The sequence below is a fragment of the Nycticebus coucang genome, chromosome 18 (genome assembly GCF_027406575.1).
Source record: "Nycticebus coucang isolate mNycCou1 chromosome 18, mNycCou1.pri, whole genome shotgun sequence".
Lineage (NCBI taxonomy): Eukaryota > Metazoa > Chordata > Mammalia > Primates > Lorisidae > Nycticebus > Nycticebus coucang.
The window spans coordinates 32,842,629-32,860,052 of NC_069797.1; the positions used below are offsets into that span (position 1 = coordinate 32,842,629).

The 17,424-nt window shown below is 48.7% G+C and overlaps 3 protein-coding genes across 4 annotated transcripts; 2 read left to right on the forward strand and 1 right to left on the reverse strand.

Moving 5' to 3' along the window:
- The first annotated feature begins 671 nt into the window (after positions 1-671).
- SEBOX (SEBOX homeobox) lies at positions 672-3,015 on the forward strand. Of its 2 annotated transcripts, none has more exons than XM_053569291.1 (3): positions 672-1,407; positions 1,571-1,731; positions 1,870-3,015. In XM_053569291.1, exons 1-3 carry the CDS (start codon positions 1,311-1,313, stop codon positions 2,251-2,253), a joined length of 642 nt encoding a protein of 213 aa, XP_053425266.1. In that variant the 5' UTR covers positions 672-1,310; the 3' UTR covers positions 2,254-3,015. The 2 variants fall into 2 exon arrangements, with proteins under 2 accessions (XP_053425266.1, XP_053425267.1); XM_053569292.1 differs by having other exon boundaries at positions 1,873-3,015.
- An 887-nt stretch (positions 3,016-3,902) lies between these two features.
- On the reverse strand, positions 3,903-8,244 carry TMEM199 (transmembrane protein 199). The gene is made up of 6 exons (XM_053569293.1): positions 7,991-8,244; positions 6,909-6,982; positions 6,497-6,586; positions 5,712-5,754; positions 5,387-5,499; positions 3,903-5,114 (listed from the first exon to the last, which is right to left on the reverse strand). Exons 1-6 carry the CDS (start codon positions 8,199-8,201, stop codon positions 5,019-5,021), a joined length of 627 nt encoding a protein of 208 aa, XP_053425268.1. The 5' UTR covers positions 8,202-8,244; the 3' UTR covers positions 3,903-5,018.
- Positions 8,245-8,268: 24 nt separating this feature from the next.
- On the forward strand, positions 8,269-17,381 carry POLDIP2 (DNA polymerase delta interacting protein 2). Its single transcript, XM_053569289.1, has 11 exons — positions 8,269-8,574; positions 10,809-10,890; positions 11,726-11,823; positions 12,465-12,561; positions 12,730-12,805; positions 13,285-13,392; positions 13,822-13,958; positions 14,744-14,770; positions 14,974-15,099; positions 16,100-16,179; positions 16,943-17,381. Exons 1-11 carry the CDS (start codon positions 8,414-8,416, stop codon positions 17,055-17,057), a joined length of 1,107 nt encoding a protein of 368 aa, XP_053425264.1. The 5' UTR covers positions 8,269-8,413; the 3' UTR covers positions 17,058-17,381.
- Positions 17,382-17,424: the final 43 nt, after the last annotated feature.

Below are 17,424 nucleotides of genomic sequence, written 5' to 3' on the forward strand. Positions count from 1 at the left end.
TTCTCATCTTTAGTCTGAAATCCAGTTAGCTCAGGCTTCTGAGTGAGCACCTGGGGAAGCAGTGACTGTGTTCCTCCAAACCACCTCAAGAGTGGGCCTTTCTTTGAGGCCTCTGTCCAGGGTCTGGGATGAGGGACAGTGAAGTCAGGAGAAATAAAGAAAGGCAGGAACTTATAGGAAATTCACATATACTCCCCTCTCTTAGAATAATGGCACCCTAGCCTGGTGGCTCACACCTGTATCCTAGCACTTTGGGAGGCCAAGGTAGATGGATTGAGACCAGGAGTTTGAGATCAGCCTGAGCAAGAACAAGACCCTGTATCTACTAAAAATAGAAAAACTAGTCATGTGTTGTGGCAGGTGCTTGTAGTCCCACCTACTTGGGAGGCTGAAGCAAGAGGATTGCTTGAGCTCAAGAATTTGAGGTTGCTGTGACCTATAATGCCATTGGCACTCCACCCAGGGCAACAGAGTGAGACTCTGTCTCAAAAAAAAAAAAAAAAAAAAGCCCCTAGAAGACTTCCAAAATAGAGGACACTGTAAAAATACTTTTCTTGGGAGGCTGAGGCAAGAGAATCACTTAAGCCCAGGAGTTGGAGGTTGCTGTGAGCTGTGTGAGGCCACAGCACTCTACCGAGGGCCATAAAGTGAGACTCTGTCTCTACAAAAAAAAAAAACTTTTCTTGAACCCTCTCAATTGCACCCAGGGAAGGAACCTTCTCTGATTCTAGGCTCTGGACTTCAAGAAGCCCACCTAGGCTCTCAAGGGGCCAGAGAGAGTTAGACACAGACACAGCTCTAAAGCAGACCCCACGGTGATCTGGTGGTGACATCTGTTCCCAGCTCTGTTGAAAGCAGGTGGCTCCCGCTCCTCCCACTGTCACCCTATCCTCCTTTTCATCCTGCCCTGCTTCCCTCAGCTGTGGGATATGATGCCACCCACTGTCCCCTGAAGGCAGCCAGGACCAGGGCACTGAGGGCTCCAGAAAAGGCAGCTGACAGGTGGGAGCCCTGAGAAGATGGTTTTCTTTGGCTTCCTGGAAGGAGCCCTGGGAGAATTTTCATGAAGTGTAGGATTTCAGGGACAGACTGCCAGAGTTTGAGGTTTGAGGAGGGAGGTTGGGACTAGCTTTGTGAAGCCCTGTAGGAGCGGGGGCCACAAATCTTGCCCTACCCATACCCCTGTAAACCCCAAACCTGCCCCTGGGCTCCCATCCTTCCCCTGAGACTTCTCTACCTTGCTTGAGCTGGACACTAAACCTCTTCCCTCCTGAGGTGGGGGCAGACACGTTGCGCAGGATAAAGCCCAAATGGAGAGGTCTGGTGTGGGCCCAGCCCTGGCATGGCCTTCTTGCTCCTTGCCCTCTGCCAGCTCCATGGCCAGCCCTGTGGATGCATCCCCAGCAGGTGACCTGATGGGGAAAGGGTGGGCAGGGTAAGGACATGGGGCAGGTGGGGTGGAGAAGGTGGAAGAGGATGGGAATAGGGACTTCAGGATCAGTAGAAGGCTTTGAAGCTGGGGGGAGGTTACTGCAGGAGTCCTGGCTTGACCCCCCCACCTGGGCTGCAGGCTGTGCCAGTGGGATGGGTCTCCACCGGAGAAAGCGGACCACTTTCAGCAGAGGGCAGTTGCTGGAGCTAGAGCGGGTGTTTGCTGCACGACCCTACCCTGACATCGGCACCCGTGAGCACCTGGCCCAGGTCACCCGCCTTCCTGAGGCCAAGATACAGGTGAGCTGTGATATCCCCCCTCCAGGTAGGGATACTCTCTGACAGCCAGCTTCTGGGCATGACAGCCCCTTCTCTCTGGATTTTCTCTGCCCTGGAGAGGAGGAGGACTGGAATCAGAATAGACTCCTTTTTCCCTAGCAGGTGTGGTTCCAGAACCGCCGCGCCAAGAGAATCAAGAACAGAAAACCAGGAGGGCTAAGCCCCAGCTCTGAACCCCCTCAGGGCTCCTGTTCTCTTCCAGACACCCTCCAGCATCCTTGGGAGCCCCAAGCGCTGAGGCAGCCACCATCACCCCCTGGCCCACCTCAGCGTGCCTCAGTGTGTCATCACGCCTCATGTGCAGCTCCTAACTTGGGTCCAGGGCAAGGATGGACGGTGGCTAAAGTCACAGCCCCATGGGGACCAGTTGGGGCTTCAGAGGTATACCTTTCTTTGGAGCAAGCTACTCCCCAGACCTCACTGGGCAGCCTGTCTGACCTCATCTATGCCTCAGCCATTGTCACCAACGTGGACCACTCCTAATCTAGGTCCAGAACTTGCAAGACCCCTCCTTTGGCTCCTGTAGCCCACCTTGCCCTGCTTAAGACTTAACACTGGGTACCTGCCTATTGTCTTGTCAGAAGGTATCTTCAGAAGGATGAAGTAGGAGGCCATGTTCTCCACCTTTCTTGCCATGCCTGGTCCCCAATTCTTCTCCTACTCCTCCCTCTGAAGAAGGGGCAGCTGTCTCTGAGGGCCCTTTAGGCCATCAGTTAACTGCTATGTGAGCTAGGAGAGTGCTGTTCCTAATCTAGGCTGCTGGAGACCCACCCTTTTATAGTTCAGAGCCCCTTCTCCTGACTTCCTACCACCTGGACAAATTAATCAGAACTATGGATCTGAAGAGGGAGTGATATTAAAGTAATAAAAATGTGAGCCCAGAGCTTATGCTGATTTAATTTTCACAAAGATCAGATTGGCTGCCCTCTGACGTGGGGTTCTGGAAACAACCTGACAGATTTGGGGTAAAGAGGGCACAGGAGCATTAGGTTTTGGTATCACTGTCATCTGTAATGTCAACTAATCTCCAAATAAAACCCAAAGTCTGCACCTTAATCTGATTGTTTTGTGCTGCAAATGAATGAGGATGAGGACCATTTGCCTTGGGAATTTATCTCCATCACCTAATCCCTAAATAGGGTCAGGTTCCATACAGATTCTGGGTGGGAGGTATTACCCAGGCTTCTGCTAGGATTAGAGGGATAGTTAATTGAAGGGCTTAGGGATATGACTGACAGACCCTGGGGAGATAGAAGCCTCTGCTGGCACCTCTTGCTCCTGGTCCTACTGATTCCAGGACATTCCAGTTGCCCCACTTCTGGGGCTGCTCTGTTTTGGAGACAAAAGCACAGAGTTTGCAGTCTACACTGGATTCAAATCCTGCTGCTGCCATGCAACCATGGCAACTCTGAAACTCTATGTGCCTGAAAATTAGGGATACTTGTTTTCCTGTTTTGGGAATAAGAAATTATGTAGGTAGAGGGCCTCACAGGCTGCGTGACAGGTTGTCAACACTCAGTTAATGCCACTTCCCTGTCCCTCACCATAATGGAGGCCAGGAGTAACTGGGAAGGCCCCAAACTACTTGTTCCTCTGAGGTCCTGGCAAGCACTCCCTGGATGCAGAGAGCACTGGAGAAAGCACGGTATGGTGAGCGCAAGTGGCTGAGAGAAGAGAAAGTGCCTTTCTCTGTGCTGAAAACTGAAGACAGGCTGCTTGGCTCCTGCCTCTAACCCTGCCCTGGTAGACAAGACCCACATTGCACGTGGCCATTTCCTCCTCATTACTCACTAGGCAGGAACTAGGTATTTTATCTATCCCCAGAAGCTGGCACAGTGGCCCACAAAGCAGCTTTCAGTAAATGCTCAGAGCCTTGTAAGTCTGTTGGCTTGTTGAGTAAAGGTCTGGGATCTGATGGAGACACCAACCTAATGAAAGGTGAGTGGGATGAAATGACCCCAATTTTCACTGTTAGATGTTCTGGGGTCAGAATCTTTTTGAAGAGGCCTGCTTTTTATTTAACATTTGGAAGTTTTCCAATCTAAATCCAGGTACCTGAGGGATGTAGAAGCTTAAAGATATGTAGAACCCAGGTGGACACAAGTAAGTACAGCCATGAATTTCAACAAAGTTTTACTCAATGTAGCTTTTTATTCTGATCTTAAATAGTTCAGATTACTAGGAACACAGTAAAATACCACACACTTTTTCTTTTCATAGCTGACACTTTTCCCCAACTAACAGAAACTGGTAATCATTGCAGAGGAAATGTCCACTGAGCTTATGAGTATAAAAGTTAAAAGGGCAGAAAATTGCTTTGAAAAAAAAAAACACAAAAAACTACAGGAACACATACAGTGAACAGAGTCTACCATTAGGAGCAGACCCTGAATAGTTATCAGAAGTACGGAAACTTTTGTGTTTTGTCTTATTTGTCACAGGATTTGAAATAAAAGTACACTGAATACTACCTATATCTATTGGATAAGTAACTAAGATCAATACCTTTTTAAGTGCATTATACAAATTCCATCATCACACCATTAATCTAAGTTCTTGTAAGTTAAACATTACAAAGACTTCAGAAGAACACAAGAGTCTTTGGCTCCATTTCGCAGAGGAAGGACCATAGCTGGTCATCCGATCTTGCTCAGTCTAAGGTTTTATCTTCCTTCCTTTTCCTTTTCCAAAAAGTTAGTTGCCTTGTTTCCATTTCTGCTATCCAGTAACAACCCATCTTTCCCTTACCTGATTTCTATCCTCTCATCATTTCCTTTTCCCACACAACCTGGAGAAAGGAGATCCTTTCTACTTTCTCAGAGGCTTCCGATCTCAACTACAGGTCTGTACCAAAAATGTATGGAAAAGGGTGGTGACTGATTTGTGCACTTAGACAAGTTCAAGGCAGTGTGATCTACTTCTAAGAAGGCCTGGATTCCATTTATTCCTGTTGGAAAAACTCCAGTCTAAGCAGTGCCCAGAAGGGACTAGAGAAGGCAGCTGGACACAGGGTTCAGGAGAAGGTACTGATAAAGCAGTGCTTCCAGTTTTAAAGATATGTTGTCTGGATCTCCCTTTGGAAATTCACAGGGGGGAGTCTCCACCATGGGAACAGCAGGTGGCCTGGCCTGGTCCTCTAACTATAGCTGACCATGAACAGCCTGATAGATTAACTAACAGTCAGTGATTGGCAGTCAGGAGCCTGGAGCCTCCAAAACCTCCTCTAGACTTTGAGGATGAAGCATCAGTTAGAGCTCTCCCAACTCGCCTTCCATTGCCCGCACCATGACGTACAGCTCGGCCAGACCCACCACTGAGGCGACGATCAATGCAGCCAACACCCGCTGGGGAGGGAGAGAATCAGGCATAGAGTATGCAGGCCAACACTAGCTCTGCAGCCCCCACCCATCCCCTAAAGTTGGGGGAAGAGGAAAGGACCTCACTTTCTTGGGGTTATTATCCATCCCATGGCTGCTGGAAAACTCAAATGTTCCCCTTGTTTACTGTATAAATATCTGTTCAGTACCTAACCCACACCTGCACAAGGCACATTCACATTCATCCTCCCTTACCCATGAATACTCCTACCTGGGTGTCCTGCCCAGTGCCTACTCACCGAGGCCATTTCTGTGAAGATATACTGACTTCCAAGGTAAGTGCAGGCAAAGGCAGCTGCCACCGTGACAATGAAGTTGAAGATAGTGACTATCAGAGCCTTCACTGATCTCACTTAGAGAAAGAGTCCAGAGAAGAAACTTTTAGGTCAATACTGTCCAGGAGCATACTTTTTATCCAGGAGAAACCTTTTTATCTCCTGGCTGCTTTCCCCATCAACTGTGTTTCCCTCAAACAGGAGGCCCTTAGACCAAGAACATTAGGGAAGTAGTGTCAGAACCCACCGCAGGAAGAGACTTTAGCAGCCTGCTTTCCTAGTACCTCACCTTGCTTTCCCAGGTCACTGAGACTCCCATCATGCCTTGAGTCCTGGAAAAAAGAAAAAGCAGATTTCAAAAGGGAAGCAGCTCACAGAGTACCTATTTTAAAGTTTGGGCTCAGCTCTATTTCCCAATACATTAATACTGTCTTCTCCATGGATTCTTCTGCTTAGATCACATTACAGAGCAAGCATTTCAGAACGAGGACATAGGCTTCCAGTACCTATCTATTCCTTTCCTGCTCCAGGGAATAGTAGGGAGCCTTGTCAGAACAAAGGGTCTAAGGCTTCTCCCCACTTCTACGACATCTAAGAATTGGCCATTATCTCAGCCCAAACTCTTTTTTTTGAGACAGAGTCTCAAGCTGTCACCCTGGGTAGAGTGCCACGGTGTCACAGCTTATAGCAACCTCAAACTGCTGGGCTTAAGTGATTCTCTTGCCTCAGCCTCCCAAGTAGCTTGGACTACAGGTACCTGCCACAACACTCGGCTATTTTTTGGTTGTAGTTGTCATTGTTGTTTGGCAGGCCCAGGTGGGATTTGAACCCGCCAGCTCTGGTGTATGTGGCTGGTGCCCTAGCCACTTGAGCTATAGGCACCGAGCCTCAGCCCAAAGTCTCATCAATGAGTTCGGAATTGTATTTAGTTCGTATGCAGCACCAAGTTCCTATGGTTGCTGCCTAGTATACAGATCCAGTTTCTATGTTGTTTCTATCCTCTGTACCTTTTTCTAGTGCCAGGCCGTGCTTTCAGGAGCTACTCAGTCCATGTACTGAAGAGCAGACACTTACCTGACAGGTGACATTGCGGGTGATCCGCTTATATTCCTCATTGGCCAGCTGTATCTTAATCTTCTCCAGCCGGGCAATTAACTCTGGGTTCTGAAGCAGAAAAATCAAATGAAAATTATATTCTCAGCTTGTTAGAGAGTATGTCATAATAACTGGTTCTAGGGGGAAAAGACTGCTAAGGGTACCAGGGATCTGCTTGCCCTACATACCTCCACTATATTGGAAACTGTCTTTTCGTATCTGTTTCCCAAGCTGTCCAATAGAGAGGACAGTATCTGGTTCCCCCTTTCTAGATCCCAAAGATTTAAAACACAAATTTTTTGAGCGCTAAAGTTGCTTCATATATTCAATCTATCACGGAATAAGCCCAATTCAGCCAATACCCACTTTCACAAATACATCCCTTACATACCCGAGGAGGCTTCACAACCTCTGGGAGATAGATTTCACTGCCTTCCAGGAGCTCATGAAGGTATACTGTGGAATCTGGGAAGAAAAAGTTCCCACAAATGTAGTGATCTATAGAGCTGAGGTTGAAGGGTTAAGATCAGAGGTCTAGCCTCTCTTTCTATCAAAATAAAATACAGCCATCTCTGTATCAGTCCATCTCCAGGATTGTGTTCGACTGGGAAGAATTTAGGATAATTTCCTATAAGTATCTATTAGTACTGTACAGCTGACTTCAATTATCAGCTCTCGATTATTCTTTTTATGTTACAACTAACACACAAGTCATTTATATTTGTCTTTGGATGAGATCGTTTCTGTGGTCACAAGAGTGCTGCCCTCAATATGTATAGATCATAGTGGTTTTAAATAATTTAGAAGGCACTGTACTTTCCAAGGTCCTTTTAATTGTAATGGTTGAACATTATACTTTTTGCACGTCTGGCTAGGCTATGTTATTTCTGGCAAAAGACCTTACATGCCAGTTTGTCCTATTCCTTCTTTTTGCAAAAAAGGGAACTGATGCCTAGGTAGGAGAAATGACTCCTTCAAGGGGAGTTAGTGACAGAACTAGAACTAGAAGTCCTATTCCCAGTCCAGATCTTTCAACACAGCTTTTGTCATCCTATAGAAAGAAAGGATGAATGAAAGAAAGAATAGATTTTACAACTCCTGCCTTTCAGATGGAAAGAAATCAGATTCTCGACAGGTCAAGCTCACTAGACTAGGATGGTTCCTAAGGTAACAAAAAAGGAAGAAACTAAACCTGTTAGATGGTATTGAGTTAGAACCCGAACTTCTCGAAGGGTCAGGCGGGCCTGGAAACGAAGAAAAGACTCTCAAGAGAGCGGAAACTGCGTAAGTAAGATTTGTCACCCACGAGGAATTCCAATGGAGTTAAAAACGGAGTGGGTGGCCCTGGGTTTATGAGGTAGCTCTTGGGTTGGCTAGATGAGTGCTTCGCGGAAGGAAAGTAACAGAAAAAGACTTCGAGGGGAGCAGATCTGGAAACAAAGAGGCGATCCCGGACTGGAGATTGGGGCTCACCCCTTTCTCTCAGGTGCTGATGTAGATCCCGGATCAGACGAAAGGATACCAAGCGTTGGGGGCCACTGGAGCTATCATCTCCCGTGTGCTTCTTCCCCAGCGCAGCCTCAAGGTCGGCCCGCAGCTTTCGGGGCAGCTGCTGTGGCTCCAGCTCCCCACCGGGGCCCAAAGCGCGTACCAGTCGCTTCCCTGCTAGCAAGGAAGACGCCATATCTAGTGGACTCTACGGTCAGGTGACTCCCGAACCGTGACTTCCGCCGTCCCTGTGCCGGAAGTAGCTCCGGGCTCACAGGGTGGGGCGAGGTCCAGCAGCAAGCCAAGGGGGCGGGGACGCGGCGCGGGGCAGTGTGGGGCGGGGGCGGGACGCCGCCTGGCCGCGGGTCGGGCCCTGTGTCAGCAGCCGAGCGGGTGCTCGGGCGGGACATGGCGGGCTGTGTAGCCCGGCGGGCCCTGGCCGTAGGCAGCCGCTGGTGGTCCCGGTCGTTGACCGGGGTCCGGGGACCGAGGCCGTTCTGTGCGGCGGGTGGAGCCGGGGCCCTGCCGCCAGCGGCGACCACGACGACGCGGAGGCACCTCTCGTCCCGGTGAGGGACGGAGCGAGGGGGTGCGGGTGCTGGGCCTGGAGCCCTGGGAGCGTGTTCCCGGCCAGTGAGGTCAGGAGGCTGGGCCTGCTGAGGGTTCCTGGAGTTCGATGCAGGAGAGGGTCCCGAGTAAAAAGCCGACCTGCGCTGCCTGGGACGTGTGCCAAGAGCTGAGAAGGGAGCGCGGCCTAGAGCCCTGGTTGTGCAGGACTGGTTCTGATGTGGGACCCGTAATCATCTCCGAGCGAATCCTACCTCCCAAGCTGGGGTCCCCAGCACCGCGTCAGTGGACAGCCTTTTAATTCAACCCTAGTAGCCCTTTTGACTTCAACCCGCAGCCTGTGGGTTGGGTCATGGCCTCCCTCAGAAAGATGCTAACGGTGGGAAACAAGGCTCTTGAGCGTGGCACGCAGGAGTCCCAGATTTTAGTGTGACCTTGGAGAGACCGGTTCTTTATGTGACAACAGTGTAGGGGCTGGTGGATCAGGGGGAGGAAGCATAAAGTTCACATCTCCAAAATAGTAAAAATAACCTTTCAAAGCCCCCTCCCCCCGAAAGAGCAGCTCTGTTCAGAGAGAGAACTGACAGCTGACATTTTAGTGGCTCAGACATTGCTGTTGGGAGAGGTGAGAGCTAGTTGTAGTTTAAGACCCCTGTAAGAGAGGATGTAAATCTTTTTTTTTTTTTTTTGAGACAGAGCCTCAAGCTCTGGTTAGAGTGCTGGTTCGAGTCGCCCTGGTTAGAGTGCTGTGGCATCACAGTTCACAGCAACCTCCAACTCCTGGGCTCAAGCGATTCTCTTGCCTCCACCTCCCAAGTAGCTGGGACTATAGGCGCTCGCCACAACGCCCAGCTATTTTTTGGTTGCGGCTGTTGTTGTTTGGCAGCCCTGGCTGGATTCGAACCCGCCAGCTCAGGTGTATGTGGCTGGCGCCTTAGCTGCTTGAGCCACAGGCACCGAGCCGAGGATGTAAATCTTAATAAAAACTATATTGAGAGACTATTAGGTACAATGTAGGGAGTTCAGAGGAAATCTTAGAGATGATTAACCCCATTCAAGGTAGTGTAAGGACTATAGTGTAGAGGGAGAGATGGACATGGAATCATAATACATAACAGGTATATTTTGAGTACCTCTTACATAGTAGGCTTTGAGGAGCAGTACAGGTTCATCAGACACAGACACTGCTCCTAGGGAACTTATAGTCTCTAATGGAGATAAGACATGGACACAAACAATTGGAATGTAAAGTAGGCAGGATAGTTAAAATTCTGCGGAAGGTCAGGAGGGTGGGTTAGGGAAGAAATGGGGGTAAGAAGTACATTTAAGCAGGGTGAGAGGCCATGATATTAGAAATGCCAAGTGAAGAGGCTGGGTGTAGTGGCTCATGCCTGTAATCTCAGCACTCTGGTAGGCTGAGGCAGGTGGTATTACTTGAGCTCAGGAGTTCGAGACCAGCCTGAGCAAGAACAAGATCTGATCTCTACTAAAAAAAAAAAAAGAGCAAAAGGAAAACTAGCCAGGTGTTGTGGCAGGCGCCTGTGGTCCTAGCTACTCAGGAAGCTGAGGCAAGAGGATTACTTGAGCCCAAGAATTTGAGGTTGCTGTGAGCTATGACACCAGGGTACTCTATCAAGGGCAACAAAATGAGACTCTGGCTCCAAGAGAAAAAAAAAAAGAATCCCAAGTGAAGAGAGAAGAAAGATTTGGGATTTGAGAGCAATCACGTCTAATCCTGGGAGATTGGGGGAGGTTTTCACCAAAAAGAAAGAGAGGCAGCCAATCTGTGGTGTGGTGGCTTGGCAGGACCTCTCCCTACTCTAGCTGGTCCTACCACTCTAACCTTCTCTCTGCTGTCATTGCCCTGACCCCTCAGTGCCCTAGTAGCTTACTTTGATGGATAAATACCATTACCTTGGCTTGGTGCCTGTAGCTCAGTGGTTAGGGTGCTGCCAGCCACACGCACTGGGGCTGGTGGGTTTGAACCTGGCCTGGGTCTACTAAACAACAATGACAACAAAAAATAGCCAGACGTTGCGGTGGGTGCCTGTAGTCTCAGCTACTTGGGAGGCTGAGGCAAGAGAATCGCTTAAGCCCAAGAGTTTGAGGTTGCTGTGAGCTGTGACACCCTGACACTCTACCAAGGGCAACATAGTGAGACTATCTAAAAAAAAAAAAAAAAAATACCATTACCTTATCAGCTTTTCAGTTGTTTATTCTTTTCCTTCTTATTTAGAAACCGACCAGAGGGGAAAGTGTTGGAGACTGTTGGTGTGTTTGAGGTGCCAAAACAGAATGGAAAATATGAGACTGGGCAGGTGAGTACTAGCCGGGATCATCTTTCATTTTCATGGAGTGCTCTGCTTCTGAAATAAGCCAGACTTGATCACAGGTCTGAATGGTGTGGTTTTCCATTCATTCCAATTTGATAGATGCCTGACCAGAATTACGAATTTTTAAAGATGGGGTTTCTTTTTGCCACAGATTTGAACACATTTTATGTGTCAGGGATTCTCTCCAAATTAGTGTGGACAGGGATGGTTTGGACTATAGTGAAGATTAAGCCAGGTTGCTGAAGGTTCCTTTAACATAGTGGATGGTAGGAAGCCAATGGAGGGAGCTTTCAGAAAGTAAACCTTTGATTGCAGTGTGGTAAGCTGCGTGAGGCTCTATATCAGTTTTGTTCTCTAACTCCTGGGATAGATTGATGCCTCTGGTGGGTAAGGAATACTTTCTGTTTATTCAATATATATTTTTTAATGTGCCTACAATGGACCAGGCATTGTGCATTAAGGTTATATCACAAAGCAAGGTAGTTATGATTCCTGCCTTCATAGAGTTTGCAATCTAGAAAGGAATTAGTGATATGTAAATGGCTAATGGTACTACATTCTGCTAGGTGAAGGGGAGATCAAAGAAAGCTTCCTGGAGGCCTAAGCTTTGACCTAAGTCCTAAAGGATGAGTAGAGTCAGCCAGTGAAAGAAGGGATAAGAGATAAGAGTGTTCCAGAGTTGGTCTGGGTTGATCACAGAGTTCATGGGAAATGTGGCAACACCTTATGCTGGAGATTACTCCACCTGGGCTGCTTTGTGGTCTGGGCCTCACATGGATGGAACTGCTGCAGACTCACTGCGGCTTCTTTTTCCTCCCAGCTTTTCCTTCATAGTGTTTTTGGCTATCGAGGCGTCGTCTTGTTTCCCTGGCAGGCCAGATTGTATGATCGGGATGTGGCTTCTGCAGCTCCAGAAAAGTAAGTGTCGCTGTCATTGTGCCTCACAGTATCCTCAGGAGGAGGCCTGACTCATGGCAGACATACGTAATGGAGTCCCAGGGGTGAAGACAGCATCCTCCTGGGCCTTTGCAACAGCTCCAGAGTACTTCTCTGGCACTAAAACTCATGGAGATAAACGTGCTGAGTGCCAGAGACAGTCTTAAGCCTTTGAGGCCCCCTACAGAATGCTCTTTTTAGCTACTCTCAGTTTTCATTTTAAGTACCCTAGAAGACATTTGGGGGACCAGTCTTCTTGATTTCTTAATGTTCAGTTGGAATCTTGCCCTTAATCTCAATCATCACTAGAGTACATTGACAGATCCGGCTCTATTAAATGGTCACACATAGGCTCTGGGGTGTAAGAAGAGGAGGGTACTCTGGGCCCTGAGGACTGACAATTTGATTTTCTCAAGATAGCCCCCTTCATCCAAGAGGCATCTAGAGAATAAGACAAATGATGATTCTGTACCATAGGTTCTCCCCACTCCATTGCTTGCCTCTGACTGCAGAGCGGCTGGGCAGGGGTGTTGTTGAACAGATTCTGAAAGTGCTAAGCTTCAGATCGAGGGACTAGTCTGTTTCTTTCAGAGTGACTTTGGCCTTCTTTTCCTATCCCACAGAACAGAGAACCCTGCCGGACATGGCTCTAAGGAGGTGAAAGGCAAAACTCACACTTACTATCAGGTGTTGATTGATGCCCGTGACTGCCCACATATAGTAAGTAAGCAAGATGTCTGAGCCTGGGGGCTACCCATAGGAAAGGCCTATACCCCAATAGGGACAAAGGGAGGGAAAGGGTTAAATAGAGCCCAGATCAGCCCTGGGCTCCAAAGCCTTGGGACTGCACAGTGGTCAAGAAAGCCTTTGATTCACTTCTTGCCTTAGTCTCAGAGATCTCAGACAGAAGCTGTGACCTTCTTGGCTAATCATGATGACAGCCGGGCCCTCTATGCCATCCCTGGTGAGTAGTTACCATCTGCATGGTACCTGTCAAGAAAGGGTCCAGGCTTTGCACCCAAGCACAGTGGTTATGATGCCATCCACATACACTGAGGGCGGGTTCAAACCCGGCCTGGGCCAGCTAAACAACGACAACTGCAACAACAACAAAAACAAATAGCTGGGTGTTGTGATGGGTGCCCGTAGTCCTAGCAACTTGGAAGGCTGAGGCAAGAGAATTGCTTAAGCCCAAAAGTTTGAGGTTGCTGTGAGCTGTGACGCCATGGCACTCTACCGAGGGCGACATATTTAGACTCTGTCTCAAAAAAAGAAAGGGTCTGATGTGTCTGGGAAAGATTCTGATGTCCTGTAATCTGCTGGGAGGGATTGTGAGGCTAAGAGGTATGGTGCCAGGGTTGTCCCACACTGGGACAAGGCCAGGAAAAGTTTCTTCTCAGCCCCGTTTCTTCTCCTGTATGAGTTTCACTGTCTCTTTGCCAGGTTTGGACTATGTCAGCCATGAAGATATCCTCCCCTATACCTCTACTGATCAGGTTCCCATCCAGCATGAGCTTTTTGAAAGATTTCTTCTGTATGACCAGACAAAAGGTAATCTGTCTCAAGGGAAGCTAGAATGGAAGTCCATAAAGAGAGTATCATAGAAATAATTCCAAAGCTCTATTTCCACTTTTCAACTCACATTGAACTTTCAACTCACATTGCCTTTTCAAACTCACATTATACCTTCCAGGTACAGAAACTGAGGCTCAGGGATAATCATAAATTACTCAAGGTTGTTAGCAGCAGAGGGAGATCTGGAAACCAGGGCTGTTCACTGCCAGTCCAGTCACACTGCCTCCTCATGGCTTATCCTTGGCAGCGTTTCTGTGCCTTTTTCCAGCCTGTACTTTTGTTTCATATATGGGTGTCCTGTTCACCTGGACCACTACTGGGAAGAGTTTTCTAGAAAGGGCAGTTGGAGAGTGGGTGCAACGCCTTGTACTCTGGCCTGGACTGATTAGTTGTCTATTGCCCTAGCACCCCCTTTTGTGGCTCGGGAGACGCTACGGGCCTGGCAAGAGAAGAATCATCCCTGGCTAGAGCTCTCTGATGTCCACCGGGAAACAACTGAGAACATCCGTGTCACTGTCATCCCCTTCTATATGGGCATGAGGGTATGTGCCCAGCCTGGGCCCCTACCCATCAGGCTAGGCTCCAGATTCTCTGTGCTGTTCACATTGTGACTGCTTTGGGGAGGGGGTGAGATTTTAAATTTAAAACTTGAAATCCCTATGGTTCTGCTCCTGAGAGCTGCATGTGTTGAGTGCAGTTGAGTAGCCTCCTGGCAATGTCTGACACAGAGACCTGTCTCAGAGCACGGAAACCCACAGGTCCCCTGGAAGGAGTCCTTCATGCTGCTCTTCTTCACTATGGCTCAAAGGGAGCCGTGTTTATGAAGAATATGCACGTATTTGTTTAATCAGTGTAGGCTGACCTTCACACTTTGTGCACTAGTTAGATGTTTCTTAAACTGTTTCTTCTCTGGCTGTAAGCTCAGTTCTGGAGATACGAATATAAATAAAGCACTGTCCCTGCCCTCCAGCTACTCATATTAATCAGGGAGGCCAACATAAAGTTTTGCAGGAAAGGAGGGCGAAGGGAGGATAGGCAGGGCTGGTGAGAAGGGTGGTAAGAAAGGTTAAGAGCCTCTGGAGTGGCTTTCTCTCAGTATCCAGTCCTGCTAGTGATATTGACAGGATGAAAAGGGAGGTGCCAGGAATGGACATGGGATCCTGCCTCCCTGTGGGATTGTGGACCCCAGCTCAGTCACTGTCCTTATCCCACAGATGTTCTGTCTCTGCCACCTTCCTGGAATACTTCTATTCCATAGGAGAGATATTGATTGCAACAGGCTTGGTCTTCCCTTCTGAGACTTAAATCTTTGTGTCTTTTTCCCCAGGAAGCCCAAAATTCCCATGTTTACTGGGTGAGTGTCTCCTCAGGGGAGAGGGGAGCTCAGGTGTGCCTGGGGGTCAGATGGGAGGTGAGGGGGAACTTTCTTACCTCCTAGGGGGTGGAGCCTGTGCAGTGCAGGTGTCAGCCTTTGGTGCCTCTTGCTCTGCATGGTATTCCGGTGGGCTAGCCCAAGGTCTATTCTTTCTTAAACACAACTCCCCTTACCCCCCACAGTGGCGCTACTGTATCCGCCTGGAGAACCTCGACAGTGATGTGGTACAGCTGCGGGAGCGGCACTGGAGGATATTCAGTCTCTCTGGCACCTTGGAGACAGTGCGAGGCCGAGGGGTGGTGGGCAGGGTGAGCATCATTGGGCCTCTAATGGCTGGTTTCTGGTCCTGCCCTGCAGGCCTGGGGCTTGGTGTGTGGTTTCCTCTTCCCATGTGGTTACAGAAAGAGGCTCCCTCTGAACCCTTTGGGTTGCTTTGGGTTAGAAATCCTACAACTCCGGGAAGTGGGTTTTGTACAACTCATTTCACAGGTGAAGAGTATGAGACCGAGAAGTATCTAAGATGTCCCACAGCTAGTGGTGGCAGGGCCTGGATTTAAACCCAAGTGATTTTGAAGTCCAAGCTTTTGTAGTTTTTGTTGACTGGCACAATGTCTTAAAAACCTGATTTTGAGTACCCATAGGCAGGGCATGCATCTCCCACCACTCCCCATGGTCTTGTTTCTGCCTCATTTTACATGTGTATATCTGTTGCTGACCCTTGAAGAGCTTTTATAATTGCTGCCTACTCTCCCTGGCCTCCTGAAAACTAAAAGGCACAAGCAGTACTTGGTGCCTCAGGCCACATTCCACAAGCATTTGTTCAAGTCAGCAGGGACTTGGGGAAGCAGGGTGATTAAGAACAGGGCTTTGGAATTAGTCTGGCTTCAAACTCTGTTATTTTCTTACTGCAAATAATGTAACCAAAATTTCAGTTGCTTACTGCTGAGAAGGATCACACTTACTACCTTATAACTGCTAGAAGAATTAACTCAGCAAAGGCTTGTAGTGTAGCTGCCATGATGCCTGGCCCTTACCACTCGTGAATGGACACTGTGAAGGATGTTTAGAGTTGCTCCTGTGTCTAGCATCTTTGTGTGGTGCCCTCATTCAGTCTGAGGTTCTGTCCTAGAGTTAGGAGGAAAGGCCCATGCCAGTGGCCGTGCTATGGCAAGAGGTACTGGCAGGCAGTTGTAGGAGTGCCTGTTGCAGTGGTGACAGGTGGGGGCAGCCAGTCATGATGGCAGTCAGCATGTGCAGGGAACATGTCCCTGGGCCTTGGCCTGACCCATTTTACAAAAATCCTTACAGGAACCAGTGTTGTCCAAGGAGCAGCCTGCATTCCAGTATAGCAGCCACGTCTCCCTGCAAGCGTCTAGTGGACACATGTGGTAAGTTTGAGCATGTTCTGTCTTGACTCCACAGACAGACCTGAAGGCAAAAGAGCTCATAGCAAGCTCATGGCTGGCATTTAGAACTAGGCCTGTTTAAGTCCTGAGATGGACTCAGTACCATTTGTGTGGGCCTTCTTTGATTTTTTATTACCGAAGACTTAGGCCAGAGGTCCAGTGGTTTGATGCTGCAGAGTTACTTATGTGATTGGAGTTTTTCTCTAGTATTTCACTCCTTGAAAGTACAGTCAGGCAGCTTATGCAAGTGTGTATCTCAGGGTCAGAATTCGGATAGCTGGGTTTTGTTTTTTTTTTTTAATTTAAGAGTCTTACTTTGTAGCCCTCAGTAGAGTGTCATGGCATCACAACTCATAGCAACCTCAAACTCCTGGGCTCAAGTGATCCTCTTGCCTCAGCCTCCTGAGTAGCTGGGATGATAGCCACAATGCCCGGCTATTTTTTTTTTTTAGAGATGGGGTCTCCCTCTTTTTTGGGCTGGTCTCCAACACATGAGCTCAGGCAATCCACCCTTCTCAACCTCCCAGAGTGCTAGGATTACAGGCATGAGTCACCATGCTCTGCCACTATTTCTTATTTTCATGTGGGGCCAAGATGGCCTTTTAGGTCTCTGGACCAGTCATCCTGTCATGAGCTAAAGAAGGGAGCCCCAGTCTGCCTCATCTTCTATGGCTGTGGAACTGAGGCAGTGGCCCATCTAGATCCTTGGGGACTCCCTCTAAACTAGCTTCTCTCTGACCCACAGGGGCACGTTCCGCTTTGAGAGACCTGATGGCTCCCACTTTGATGTCCGGATCCCTCCCTTCTCCTTGGAAAGCAATAAAGATGAGAAGACGCCTCCCTCAGGCCTCCACTGGTAGGCCAGCCGAGGCCCTGAGTGTCCTTGCTCAGCCCTGCAAAGAACAGTTGTTATCCCACAGAACTCTTCTGTCCTCATCATGAGTCACAATGGGTCTTTTAATTTGTGATTGTGGGGTCCTTTCTAGGGGTAGGGGTGGTGTAACTGTTTTCTTGGAAGACCCCTATAGAACTCTTCCAAGGCTGGCCTCCACGTAAGTCCTGCCTACACCAAGGAACTGTGTTCAGCTGCCACAGGTCTGGAGAAGCTTCTTGGCCTGTCACACAAGTTGTCTGGAATGTGAGATTTGGTCAATAAACAAGTGCACGCTTGGCCACCCTCGCCATTTCTGCCTCAAGTTGCAGGCTCTTTCTGACCCAGTGGGTGCT

What these genes read in the sequence shown, in the direction of transcription:
- SEBOX (XM_053569291.1), top strand. Translation starts at nt 1,311, where the DNA reads ATGGAGAGGTCTGGTGTGGGCCCAGCCCTGGCATGGCCTTCTTGCTCC. An exon ending in TGTGGATGCATCCCCAGCAG is followed by an intron (nt 1,408 to 1,570) that starts GTGACCTGATGG and finishes CCTGGGCTGCAG; the next exon opens with GCTGTGCCAGTGGGATGGGT. An exon ending in TTCCTGAGGCCAAGATACAG is followed by an intron (nt 1,732 to 1,869) that starts GTGAGCTGTGAT and finishes CTTTTTCCCTAG; the next exon opens with CAGGTGTGGTTCCAGAACCG.
- POLDIP2 (XM_053569289.1), top strand. Translation starts at nt 8,414, where the DNA reads ATGGCGGGCTGTGTAGCCCGGCGGGCCCTGGCCGTAGGCAGCCGCTGG. An exon ending in GCTTCTGCAGCTCCAGAAAA is followed by an intron (nt 11,824 to 12,464) that starts GTAAGTGTCGCT and finishes CCTATCCCACAG; the next exon opens with AACAGAGAACCCTGCCGGAC. An exon ending in GCCGAGGGGTGGTGGGCAGG is followed by an intron (nt 15,100 to 16,099) that starts GTGAGCATCATT and finishes AAATCCTTACAG; the next exon opens with GAACCAGTGTTGTCCAAGGA.
- TMEM199 (XM_053569293.1), bottom strand. Translation starts at nt 8,201, where the DNA reads ATGGCGTCTTCCTTGCTAGCAGGGAAGCGACTGGTACGCGCTTTGGGC. An exon ending in AGGTTGTGAAGCCTCCTCGG is followed by an intron (nt 6,587 to 6,908) that starts GTATGTAAGGGA and finishes TTTCTGCTTCAG; the next exon opens with AACCCAGAGTTAATTGCCCG. An exon ending in CCCGCAATGTCACCTGTCAG is followed by an intron (nt 5,755 to 6,496) that starts GTAAGTGTCTGC and finishes TCTTTTTTCCAG; the next exon opens with GACTCAAGGCATGATGGGAG.